Source organism: Brachionichthys hirsutus, chromosome 10, assembly GCF_040956055.1.
Source record: "Brachionichthys hirsutus isolate HB-005 chromosome 10, CSIRO-AGI_Bhir_v1, whole genome shotgun sequence".
Classification (NCBI taxonomy): Eukaryota; Metazoa; Chordata; class Actinopteri; order Lophiiformes; family Brachionichthyidae; genus Brachionichthys; species Brachionichthys hirsutus.
The window spans coordinates 2703472-2716533 of NC_090906.1; the positions used below are offsets into that span (position 1 = coordinate 2703472).

General features: G+C 48.6%; 1 protein-coding gene across 1 annotated transcript; it reads left to right on the top strand.

The window, feature by feature from the left end:
* Positions 1 to 210: 210 nt before the first annotated feature.
* fgfr4 (fibroblast growth factor receptor 4) lies at positions 211 to 11498 on the top strand. The gene is made up of 20 exons (XM_068744339.1): positions 211 to 298; positions 3170 to 3354; positions 3445 to 3595; positions 3693 to 3743; positions 4173 to 4442; positions 4886 to 4987; positions 5080 to 5246; positions 5342 to 5465; positions 5830 to 6020; positions 6181 to 6319; positions 6581 to 6774; positions 7199 to 7344; positions 7690 to 7811; positions 7906 to 8016; positions 8452 to 8642; positions 9845 to 9967; positions 10390 to 10460; positions 10671 to 10808; positions 10954 to 11059; positions 11319 to 11498. The coding sequence occupies exons 1-20, from the start codon at positions 211 to 213 to the stop codon at positions 11496 to 11498; spliced, it is 2850 nt and encodes a 949-aa protein (XP_068600440.1).
* Positions 11499 to 13062: the final 1564 nt, after the last annotated feature.

Genomic DNA, 13062 nt, shown 5'->3' on the forward strand with positions numbered 1-13062 from the left:
CAGTCCTGCTCCGTTTTCGTTCGTTGTTCTTGTGTCTCTCGTGGCTGCGGATAACCCCCCCCCCCCCCCTTGTGTACTTTGTTTGCCCCTACAGGGACCAAGTTTAAGGACGCTGGGTCTCGAAGAGTCGGATGCCAGGGACTGGGCTCTGAGGCCAAGCCCGGGCTTTCGACGGGAACTTCTAATCTCAACCAACACGTGATGGAGAAGATGGCAAGGTTCTGCATGTTCTTGGTTCTTCTGCTGTATTTGATGGAGGAGGTCTCTGCCAAGACCATCGATGAAGGAAGAACCAGAGGTAAAGGCATGTGAGGACGGTCACATCTGAGCTCCTCCTCTCTCGCTGGGAGTTTTTTTTTTATTCGACCGAGCATTTGCTTCATGGGCGAATAGGTAGATGTGCATAAATGATTCATCGCCGAGTTATTCTCTCAATGTTTGGATCAGTCCACGTTCTGTTGGAGGGGCGGGTTCTGGGCTGATGCGGCGACAGAGGAGGTAAAGCAAACTAGTGTAGTCTGGATGTAACTCTGGATGGCATGAGGAAGTGTGGAAAAGCGCTTGGTGTTCTTGTGAACGTCCTGGCCTGATGTGTTTAAGGCCCCCCCCCGAGGCTCGGAAGTGTAAATCTTCCTGGCTGCATGCCAGCTGTAGAGGATGAGGATTAGGATGAGGAAGGGGTGACAGGGCTTTTCAATCACGCATGACAAACAGAAGCCAAGAAGCCAATGCCACAAAAAACAAAAACATTATCTCAGTTGTCAACTGTAAAGCGTGTTGGAAGATAAATCTCTAATCTGCAGAATCGTTTGTTCCCGAATGTCTGAAAGGTAGACTCACCTGTGAGCCAGCCGGCTCCCAGAGTGAAGGATTCAGTCCTTCTAAGAATGTGTAGATTGATGAAAGACAAAGTGGATTTTTTTTTTTTTTTGCCCCCGGGGGGGCATCGAGCACAGAACATCTGTCTCTTTCCTGTGTCTGTGGCCCCCTCTTCTGAAGGCTCGGGAGGGGGGCCAGCCGGGGCTTGTGGCTACAGGAAGGGTCTCAGAAATAAAGCCAAAGATTTATTCACAGCATGAAGGAGAAGATTGAGGCAGAGTTGCCCACAGAGAAGTGTAAAGAATGTTTCCCACTTTTACAAGATTAACACGATCCAGGTCTAGTTATTATCCAGAGTCTAAGGGAGCCCCCCCCCATGAGAGAAACAGCTCCAGTCCCAGTGGAGCACATTTTATAAGAAAATCAATTATCAGGAAAGAATCTGACTTTTCTTGCAATTATGAAACATACAGTATATATATATGGGGGGGGGGGCATTATTTGAAGAGGCAGTTTTAGTTTTTAAAGTGATAAAGCTTTTGCTTCCGTTAATGGACTCAGATGCTTTTATTCAGGCTCCTAAAAGAAGCAAACATGTAACGCTGCTAGCCGCATGCTGCTAAATGCCACCATCGAGAAGCAACCAATATTTTTTTTTCTCTCCCAGTTTCGTTTTCTGCCACATCACAAGGGATAATAGGAATAAACAGAATCATCCAGACCAGCTACTACCAAAGTTTTCATCCCCAAAAGAGTAACTGCTCAAAAAACAAGGTCGGCAATGGGAGTTGATGGAAATCTTTTGCGTTCGACTTTGGTTCGGTGAAAACCACATTTTTGATTTAAATGAAAGAGAACGAGGGGAGGAACGTGTGCCGGTCAATGTCAGCTTCTTCTTTTTTCTTTTTTATCTGTGCACACAATGGGTGGTTCGGTGTGCTGTTCGTATTCAGGCCGAGCCACCTGTTGGACCACCGAGCAGCTAAGCAGACAGCAGACATTCATTCTTGAAGAATCCACAAGTAAAGCCTTTCGTTGGCTGTTCACCAATAACATCTTTTAGCATCACGCCTCTATCCTTCCACAGCTGCCGGTTGCATAGCGGCGCCTCCGTCAGCAGAGACGCACATTCTTTTATCTCGTTGTGCTATTGATCGTGAAGTATCTGCTCATGCATCAGTGTTGTGTTGGGGAGAGACAGCGATGCTCGTTGTATCTGTCTACAGCAAGATCGCAGAATAATAATAATAATCTGTTCCTGCAAACGTTCCCAACATTCTCTGAACATTTCATCAAGATCCGTCTGGAACTTTTTGAGTTATCTTTCTAACGGACAATTTGAAAATGTCCGTAAGCGTGGATGTTTGTTGGTCTCTATGTGGCCCTGTGATGAGCTGGCGACGCATCCAGGGTGTACACCGCCTCTCGGCCATAGTCTGAATGGTTTTCCAGGGCTGTGCTAATAGTCACCGTCCTGGGGGGGGGGTCTCTGCTGCTGCGCTCCCTGTCTGGGGTATGAACGTCCTCATTGTCCCGGCCGGCCCGGCCGGCAGGCTGCCTAACCGGCTCTTACCAGCCGGCGGTATGTTTGTGTTGTGTTGTGATTTGTCTGCCCCCTCGCCTCTGGGTGACAATTCACACTCTGGTGTGAGTTCAGCTCCAGGGCACCGTCCTGGAGCTGCAAGTTCATTAGCATGGCTCCCAGTGTGACCATCACCGGCGTGGACTGGTTCACTGTGAGCCCCATTAAATAGGAATCTAGCTTCTCATGCTTCTTCCCTTTTGCGTTTTTCCTGTGGAAGCTTTGACCGCTCGCTGGCTCCTTTAAGGTGCGCTCGCTCCTTGTCTGCCGGGGTCATTAGGAGGAAGGGAGCCAGCTTTTCTCCTCAGCAGGAGCAGATTGCTGCAGTTAGCGCTCCTAGGAAGCAATCACACAGAAAATTGCCCCGGGAAATGATCCGCTGTAAGAGGCTGAGCGCTCAGGGTGCGTGAAAGCTCCCTATGAGTGGACCATGAAGGGCCAAGTGGACCATTGAGTGGGTGGCACTGTGGCTGCTGGTGATGTGACAGATGCTCGGTGATCAGGGAACTCTATCGCCAGGAACAGGATGTACTTCTACTGCAGAGGGAAACTCTGCACTGGGACAGGTGTCGACGGCCGCAGGTCACATTCTGCACTTCATTTAGTCTCTGGACTTTATTCTAGAAAGTGACCGTCATGCAACGATTGTCAGCTTAGTATTAATGATAAGCGTCTAAAGACGGGTTCTGATTTAGAGATGGCTCATCACACCACCATTCATGAAAGGCCACAGTATCTAACAAGATGAGCAATGTGCTACTTCTGCAGGCCTTCGGGTATCCAGGCCTCTGATGCTCCCAGGTTACCCAGAAAACACCACCGTGGCGGTGGGGAGTCAGGTAAAGCTGCTGTGTAAAGTCCACTGGCCGGCGTCCACCAAGGTGCAGTGGCTGAAGATGGAGACTGTGAAAGGGCGGAGCCTGGAAGACCCGCCTCGCCTCCGGGCTCTGACGGTGGGAACACGACGACGACAAACAGCCGACACAACTCTCGACCGTTTGTGTTTCCATTCAGTCCTCAGTAGACTCTGCTTCTCCATGCAGGTCCTGCAGAGCAAAGGGTCCAAGATCAATACTCTGCATCTGTCCAACATCAGTCTGGAGGACGCAGGAGAGTACATCTGCTTGGCCGAGAACACCCACTCGGGGCAGGCGGTGCAGGCCATGCAGTCGGCCTGGCTGGAGGTTCTGCCTGGTGAGACACTTGGGGCTAATCAGGGAAGAGAGCTTCCATCAGCGTTAGTTTAGCGTCGACTGTTTTATAAGATGAGTGTGTTTCTTTTCTTCCACAGGTACCATCATCACCCAAACTGTGAACTCTGCTGCTGGTGAAATCCCCACAGGTACAAATTTGAAATATGATGATGATGATGGTGGTAGTGGTGGACATTTTTACTTAAGGTATCCTTAAAGCCCCTGAAGACAGAACGCTTCAGTCCTTTTTGTGGAGCGCACAAGAAAGAGAGGGAGGGCAGTGTGTGGAGAAGGACCGGGTCGATTTGGGCCTCCTGGTCTCCATGGCAACCTCATTTGTGTGTCTGTGGGGTGCGAGGAGACAATAAGCTTGAAGGACCTAAGGTCGTAGGTCAGGGGATGCCTTTTGGCTTGGAAGGGAGATAAAGAAATGAACTGGTCAAACAAAATGCACAGAAAATAAAGACAAGGAAGAAAACCGTAAAATGCAAATGGGAGATGAACAAGACGAGACAACAAACCCAAAAACATTTAGCATGCATGTCAACGTGCTAACGCTGTACGTGTTGTTGGAGCAGACGTTCCGGAGGAAGTCAGCGAAGACGCCACGGAGCATCTTCTGATAGAACCAGGAAACACCCTGAAGCTGCGCTGCGACCCGAGCTCCCGTCCCGGGATGGCAGTGAGCTGGTACAAGGACGGAAGTCGTGTTTTGGCCACGCCCCGCATCCAGATCCGCGGCGTCACCGTGGAGATCACGGACGTGACGTACGAGGATTCAGGTCTTTACACTTGTGGTCTCCGTGGAAACAAAGAGCCTGTGAGGAACTTCATCATCACCGTGGCAGGCAAGGACAACAACGCCGTTTCACCGTAAATCTTATGCTAGAATTGCTGCTAAATAGAGGCCGGTATCAAGATAACCACTTCACAGAAAAAGACAAAAGCATCTCTGGTTCGCAGACTTGAAAGTTGGTTCTTTGGATTCATGGATAAGAGAAAGTTAATACCCAACAATTTGAACCCTCTGGGCCCTGAGGTCAAGCCTCAAGTGTTTGTACGCAGCATTAAATAAATAGACAGCGCCGATGAGGTGACAGTCACTAGACGACCATCCTGAGCCCTAACGCATCCTGAGCTTGGCTAAGAGGCAGCGGTCACATTGGCAGACGTCAGATCCCAGAGGTTTAGATGCTAATAGGCAACAATTCACAGGTTTTCCCATTTTAGAAGGTAAACATTTCCTGCATTTCTTCGTTCTTCATATGGATTTCATTTGCCATTTTTACAGACTCGCTGGGCTCAGGGGACGATGATGAAGATGATGATGAGGATAACGACTTGGAGGACTCGTCAACGGAGATTGAGAACGACCAACTTTACCTCTCCAGAGGTCAGTTACATCCTGTTGGCTCGGCAGCTGTCATCCTTGGGGGGGGGGGGGGGACCTTGGTCTCGCTAACGGCTCAACGACCATCCACGCAGGTCCCTACTGGACTCACCCCCAGCGTATGGAGAAGAAGCTGTATGCTGTTCCGGCTGGAAACACGGTGAAGTTCCGCTGCCCAGCCATGGGCAGCCCCATGCCGAGCATCCGCTGGCTCAAAAATGGACGCGAATTTCGGGGAGAGCATCGCATTGGGGGCATAAAGGTGAGGAGGGCCGGGTGACGGGGTCAGAGTTCACAGAGGCTTGCCCGTGTTTCTTCCTGTCTTGATGTGACTGATGATAACTGGCTTTGATGCAGCTGAGACACCAGCACTGGAGCCTGGTGATGGAGAGCGTCGTGCCTTCAGACAGGGGGAACTACACTTGTATGGTGGAGAACAAATATGGCTCCATCACCCACAGCTACGTCCTCGATGTCCTGGGTAAGACGCAGATGGTCTTCAGCGCTTTAGAGTGCGTGTGTGTGTGTTTTGTGACGGGATGTGGACAGTCAGGCTCAGTTTTCTACCTGACCTGTGACAGAATGCTGCGGTTTGTTTGTTCATTTGTTCGCGCTGCATTTACCACAGGGTCAGTTTCTGTCCAATCAGCTTGGGGGGGAGGGGGGGGTGGGGGGTGGGGGGGCTAACGAGGACGCGAGTAACCACAGATCAGAGGGAGTCCGGCGTCCAGCCGACAAAGAGCCATGTTAATGGAACTGTCTCTGACCATTTTTTAGACGTCTGCTTCCGCAGCTGGGATCTTCCCACTGTTCTCATTTCTCTTCCCATTTTCTTCCCGATGCAGAGCGGTCCCCTCACAGGCCCATCCTGCAAGCCGGCCTGCCGGCCAACACCACGGCGGTGGTCGGCAGTGACGTCCAGTTCCACTGTAAAGTCTACAGTGACGCCCAGCCTCACATTCAGTGGCTCAAACACATAGAACGTAACGGGAGCCGCTACGGCTCTGACGGGACTCCTTATGTTCAAATCCTCAAGGTTGGTGACTCAGGAAAAGAGTTTGGAAGCTACAAACCGATTTATTCACAAGAAAAGTGGCCAAAAAAAAAAAATCAGGAACCTTAAAAAAAAAGAAATCTCGAGCAGAAGTTGTGTGATAGTTCATGACACTGTTTGTCACTTTGTCATTGCCTTGCAGACTGGGAGTCTGAACATGTCAGAGGTGGAGGTGCTCTACCTGTCCAAGGTTACCAGGGAGGATGCAGGGGAGTACACCTGCCTGGCTGGTAACTCCATCGGATTTGCCCATCAGTCTGCCTGGCTCAGCGTCATCTCAGGTAATCTGTGTGAGCTGCTCGCATGTGCAGTCTGATACCATGAGCCGCTGTGTGATCACTCAAATCTGACACCAAGGAGGGGGGGGGAGTTGTTATAGGTTTCGTACTAAATACCAAATCCAGAGATGCTCGAGAACAATCGTCCTTTAACTTCATCCAGGGAGTGATGCATGCGTCTGGAAAATAATTGAAAGCTAGTTTGGATTTTCAACCTTGGGGTAAATGTTTGTTAATAAAACAATGTTGCACATCTTTCTGCAGAGGAGGAAGCAGCCGATGCTCTGGACACAATGGAGACCAAGTACACCGACATCATCATCTACGCCTGTGGCTTCCTGGCTCTGATCATGGCCATTGTCATCGTGGTGTTGTGCCGAATGCAAGTCCACCAGAGAAGGGAACCCTTTGATGCCCTCCCCGTCCAGAAGCTCTCTAAGTTTCCTCTTCGCAGACAGGTATATAGCTCAAAGCGTCATGGGAACTTAAGTGAGAGGTTTTTTTTTTTATCTTGGCTGTGGTCTATGGTCTGACGCCCAGGTGTTGTTGGACCTTTGTGTGGCATGTTGTGTTTATATGAACATTTCCAGGCATGTGGTCGCGAAGGGCCTGGCTGCAGAAGCCAGACATTATGATTGGATTTTTGCTGTGTGTGTGTGTGTGTGTGCAACTTGTTATTGTAAGAAACTGAGATGCTTCATGTTAACTATGCTGCTGAGAGATTCTTTTGGGGGGGAAACTGTAACCGGTACCAGCGCCTAATGAATCCTGGGACAAGGTGGGCCGTGGAGAATTCCCCCTTAGATCTGGGAAAAGAAGGAGGACTTTGGCGCAGCCGAACTGACGCGCGGCTCACGGCTGGTTTTGTGTCTTGTCGTGCAGTACTCAGTGGAGTCAAACTCATCAGGGAAATCCAGCGCGTCGCTGATGAGGGTGGCGCGCCTGTCGTCCGGCTGCTCGCCTATGCTGGCCGGAGTTATGGAGTTTGAGTTGCCCTATGATCCGGCCTGGGAATTCCCCCGAGAGAAGTAAGCGGTCAGAATCACTTCTAAGACATTGGAAGAGATAATGGAAACCTGTAGTTATTAATAAAGTGATAAGGTGAGATTATTCGGAGCCTCTGTAACAGCCACTATAATGGTCAGACTCTTACGAAGATAATTTGTCTTTGCTAAGTTTAGTTTTGGCTTTGATGACGCGGCTTCATTAAACTTCGTTGCTCTGGTCTGATCATGTGGGAACCTAAAAAAGAAACTAACCCACGAGCCAGGCATGGAATTTACACAACCCATGTTTAAAGAAACCAGAACCCTGAATTATGGATTTGCAAGCGTTTTCATTTGGACATTCTTACTTTCACTTTGCCTCACCAGTTTAACGCTGGGCAAGCCTCTTGGAGAAGGCTGCTTCGGCCAGGTGGTCAGAGCTGAGGCCTGCAGCATCAACAAGGACGGCCTGGATCAGGCCAGCACGGTGGCGGTCAAGATGCTCAAAGGTAGGAGAGAAAGGCCAGCGTGAATCGTACCTGCTGCCCAAGGAGACGACCAGCTTTTCGAGATCTCCTCTATTTATTTTTTTTCCCTCCTCAGATGACGCCACAGACAAAGATTTGGCTGACCTCATTTCAGAGATGGAGCTGATGAAGGTGATGGACAAACACAAGAACATCATCAACCTGCTGGGGGTCTGCACACAGGATGGTGAGCGTCTCTGCAGCACCGTGGAAGTCAGCTCCTGAACCAGTTGCTGAACCGATGGTTGAACTAGCGGTCACACTGGGAGTCCAGTGGTTAAACTGGTGGTTTATCCAATGGTTTAATCAACAGTTAAACTGTAGATTGGACCAATGAAGGTTCATCTGACAGTTAAACCAATTTAATGGTCCTCTGGGATCTTGATCGGGAGATTAGAGCAATGATTATCAGCAGCTTCTTCCTCGTCAGCACTAATCATGACACACACAACCTTATTTGTGGCGGAAACAAAGCCTTTGTCTCGGCCCCCCCTCCAGGAATCACAACAAAATCCTGCTATTTAGTTGGTGCGTCAACGACGGTGGCCCCCCAGCCTCTGGGCTAAAGCAGCAATAGAAGCATCCCGTCCCTCATCTTTTTGTGTTTGTCCCCCCCCCCCAGGCCCTCTGTATGTGCTGGTGGAGTACGCCTCCAAAGGAAGTCTGAGGGAGTATCTGCGAGCCCGGCGGCCCCCAGGCATGGACTACACCTTTGATATGACCAAGGTGCCTGAAGAGCAGCTCACCTTCAAAGACCTGCTGTCCTGCGCCTACCAGGTTGCCAGAGGGATGGAGTACCTCGCCTCTAAGAGGGTAAAGACAGGATGTAGCCTGGGGTCGATGCATCTGAGGGAATGCAGCCGCTGTCTGGTGGCTTTATGGAACTACTAAATGATTCAACTCTTTTGAGCGATAATTTATGTGTGGAGGTGAATGGAATGCTGCTTCGGTAAATGGGATAGTCGTCCACGTTGTGTAGTTGATCTGACAAACATGCAGTAGTTAAAGACATCAGTTTGTCTTGGGCCCGACTGAAGAAGAAAGACTGACTTCTGTGTAATTTAGTGTTTTTGGACTCGGCCGTCTGATGGATTGGTTTGCTCTAGACAGGTTTGGCAGCACCTGTCGTCCCCTCCTCTCTTTTTTCTTTATCTTTATGACTCTTCATATCTTGCTTGTCTGTCCTTTTCTCTTTTCTGTTGTTTTATTCCTCTCATTTACCCAGCATGCACTGTCTGCATGCTTCTTATCATGATGTCTCCTTCTCCTGCCAGACGGCATTCCTAAGCAACAGACTGCTGCAGCTTCAGCTCTGTATCCTCTTCTCCATCCATTTGTTCATCCCTTCATTGCAGGGCTTTGTCTTTATTTTTTTGTTAGTACTGCCAAAAATCTGTGAGCAAACAGTCAGCAGAACTATGGTATGGGTGCAGGCATCAAGTTTCTGGCTGTTCGGCCCTGCAAGGACGCAGAAGCAGAAAGTAACCCTCCATTAGGAGAGACCCGCAAACCGAGTCTGGATCATTTTGCACGTTCCCACAAAGCCCACGTCTATTTCGAAAGAAAACCAAAATAAACTTAATGACATCCATTCAAAGTGGGCAAACAGGGCCTCTCTTTTTCTCCTTGTTTTTTTTACTCCAGCCTTGGGCTCCTATATAAAGATATTTTAATGTTGTTGTGTTCACTAAAAGGAGGCCCTGTGTGTTGGCTTCATGTTCAACTCATATCTGCCTGCACTGACTCCATGTTTTTACAACATTGCTCTGAACATTAACGTGTCAAAAGTCTAAAGTCTAAAGCGCTTTTGATAGTAAAGTGAATTCAAACGTTGTGCTCAGGCAGGATTGTAACTGTAATCTTCTGCTGAAGGTCATTTAAAAACACAAAACAAAGCTTCGGAGCCCATTTTCCAAGCCAGGCTCTATTTCTCCGACCCCGTTAACCCTCCTACCCAGCAGCTGGCCTTCGGCTTCGGGCTTCTGCATCTTTGACTTCCTCTCGTCTTTCTGCAGTGCATCCACAGAGATTTGGCAGCTCGAAATGTTCTGGTGACGGAGGACAATGTGATGAAGATTGCCGACTTTGGCCTGGCTCGAGGAGTGCACCAGATCGACTACTACAAGAAAACCACCAATGTGAGTGGCGGATTCCGGCGTAGTGTCTTCAGGATCCACTTCCTGTTTCCTGAATGTGTCAGTGAAGGACTTGGTGGCCGATAGTTTCTAAGTCTGGTCCGGCACGGCTGCATTTACTGCCTGTATTTTCCACTGTTGGAGGCGACGTTTTGCACATCAATCTTAATCTCCTCCTCTAGCCAAGGTTGCTCCTCCAAGGCAGATGTCCGATGTTATCCCCTGAGACTGGGCAGTGGGCTTAATGGGATTTAATTAGAGACAAGGGGGAGATGAGGGGGGGTTGTAAGGAGTATTAAATCAGCGTAGAGAATTAGAATTTTGAAGAGAACCACTTGAACAGTGAGACAGGACAGACAGAAAAACATGTTGCGATGAAGAGGTTGCTGCTGTGGTTGATGAAGGTGCTCTGGTGTGCTCTGCAGGGACGGCTGCCAGTGAAGTGGATGGCACCGGAGGCGCTGTTCGACAGAGTCTACACACACCAGAGTGACGTGTAAGTCCAACCCCCGACCCATAAATATCGTGGTGCCATCAGAACATTTGGATCAGTCTCCTTTTGTCACAATCTTTAAAACCAAATGCAATTATTCTCATTAACTACCCCCCCCCCCCGCTAGGAGCTCCTTGTATTTTATAGCAGACATTTGTACCCCCCCCCCCAGACCACACAGGGCCATGACCCTTTCTTCCTGGCTCTGCTCAGGTGGTCGTTTGGGGTGCTGATGTGGGAGATCTTCACGCTGGGCGGCTCACCCTACCCTGGCATCCCTGTTGAGGAGCTCTTCAAGCTTCTGAAGGAAGGCCATCGCATGGACAAACCCTCCAATTGCACACACGAGCTGTAAGCAAGAAGTCTGCCCAAGAGTCAAAATGCTTCTCTCCAAACCCAAACCAGCGTGTCTTAGATGCAGAGCCCACAGCGCTGCATGTCTGCTTAATGCCTGCACCGTGGAAGTGACTTCTGCGCCCGTTGTCTGTCTTTGCAGCTACATGATGATGCGTGAATGCTGGCACGCGGTTCCCACGCATCGACCGACCTTCAAGCGGCTGGTGGAGGAGCTGGACCGGGCGCTGCTGTCCATCTCTGACGAGGTGGGTCCCAAACACACGCCGGCAGGGTAACATGCCTGCTCATCGTCTGCACGCGCCGCGACGTCGTCAGTGGCGACGGCAGAGTTGTTGTCGGCTCTGACTTCAACACAGCGGTTACAGGCCTGCCTCTGTGGGCAGCATGAAAGGACGCCCAATAAACAGCCTTCCAGAGCCGTTCTTTGCAGCTTGTTTACTGCGGCTTTAACAGACATTTCTGTCCAATGAGCCTTCCATTTCTCTGCTTCCTCCCTCCCCTCAGTACCTGGACCTGTCCACGCCATTCGAGCAGTATTCTCCGTCATGCGAGGACACATCCAGCTCCTGTTCCTCCGACACTGACTCTGTCTTTACCCACGACGCCTTGTCCACCGACCCCTGCCTCCTGGGCTACCAGGACGTGCGGCCCCGAATAGACGTGAAGACAGCAGCAGACAACTGAAGGCACTGCGACATCACTGCGAAGAGGACTCACTTCTTGGGCTGTCAAATTATGTGACACGTCCATTGGCGGCCATGTTGGAGCTCCACAGCTGCGTTTCTGAATTCTTTTTTATCCTCGTCAGGTTTCATCTGGTCTTCCATTAAGGCTCCAGACTCAGCGTTTAGGTGTGGGTGGGAATTCATGCACGCACATTGAAACACACACACACACATACTGTATATATATGCACCTGGATCAGTGGGCTTCAAGACATGGGGAATGTTTGAAGACTGAACATTCACCGTGAGCTGAGGAGGGATCAGAGAAACCAGGACAAGCAAATGTGGTACTTTGGACTATCGGCTCTGACACTTAATACAACAGAAGAGACTCTGGTTCTGAAACCGCCCCAGATGCTTCCTTTGAAAGGTGACAGACAATGATCTCGCAATCCCAAACCAAAACCAGGGCTTTAAACCTGGGATAGTAAAGACATTTTTACACACAAACAAACAAAAGATTTATTTTGCTATTATAAAAAAAAGAGAAAAATGATTGTTAAATATAAATCTCTTTATATAAGATTATTTTACTTTTGTTGCTTATTTAAAAAGAAAAAAAGGCTTAAATCTCAGGATATCTTGTGCTAAGAAGTTGCTATATTGGCAGTGCCTGAATTTAGGATTTCCTGTGAATATATTAGGATATGAAAATGTTGTATGTACATATCAACAACAGAAAGACAATTGCCTTTTATAAATTATTCTGAATGACACGCAAAAACAAATAAATGAAGGTTAATGGACGTAAAATGAGAGACTTAAATCAAAATATTTCCAGAGCCAAACCTGTCACAGATAGACACACTGACTTCATGTTCAGGTTTCCTTCAAAAACGTCCTAATTGAGCTCCTTAATGTTATATATTAAAGAACTATATATATATATATATATATATATATATATATATAATCTGTGTGTGTATCCCACACATAGATTAGATATACAATCCCACATTTAGCTTCAACCAGCTTCCAATCCAAACTTTGTTGGTACTCATGACCACTGTTGGATAATAAAACAACAAAACATTTTACATCTCACACCTAAATATTTTTCTTAAGCTATTGAACATATGTCCACTGTCTCACATGTCACCAGAACATTCATGTCTCCTGTCCACCACATGTCCCGCCTCCACTCTACTTCCCTCTTCTGATCTTCCATTGGGGTAAAAAAAAAAGTGCCTGGTCGACCGTTCTCCTTTTTAGTAGCACCTTTATTGCAATTGTGAAGCAGACTGGTTCGGTGTTGGAAGGTGGCACGAAACTAGACTGATCACTGATTGGTCAGGGAATTGTTCCTTCATCATTGCATCAATCTCTTCCCAGCAAGCGCCTCCTGCACAGCACAAACCAATCAGCCTGAAACAGCTAATCTAAGTATAAAGCATAAAGCTTTTATTTTGTCATTGAATTTGATTTACATCCACCAAGGGGCCCCTCGAAACAATCACACACATACTTTAAATATGTGTATAAAGGTGCCATCATTTTTGCCGCACCTGGCGGGGGGCAACTCT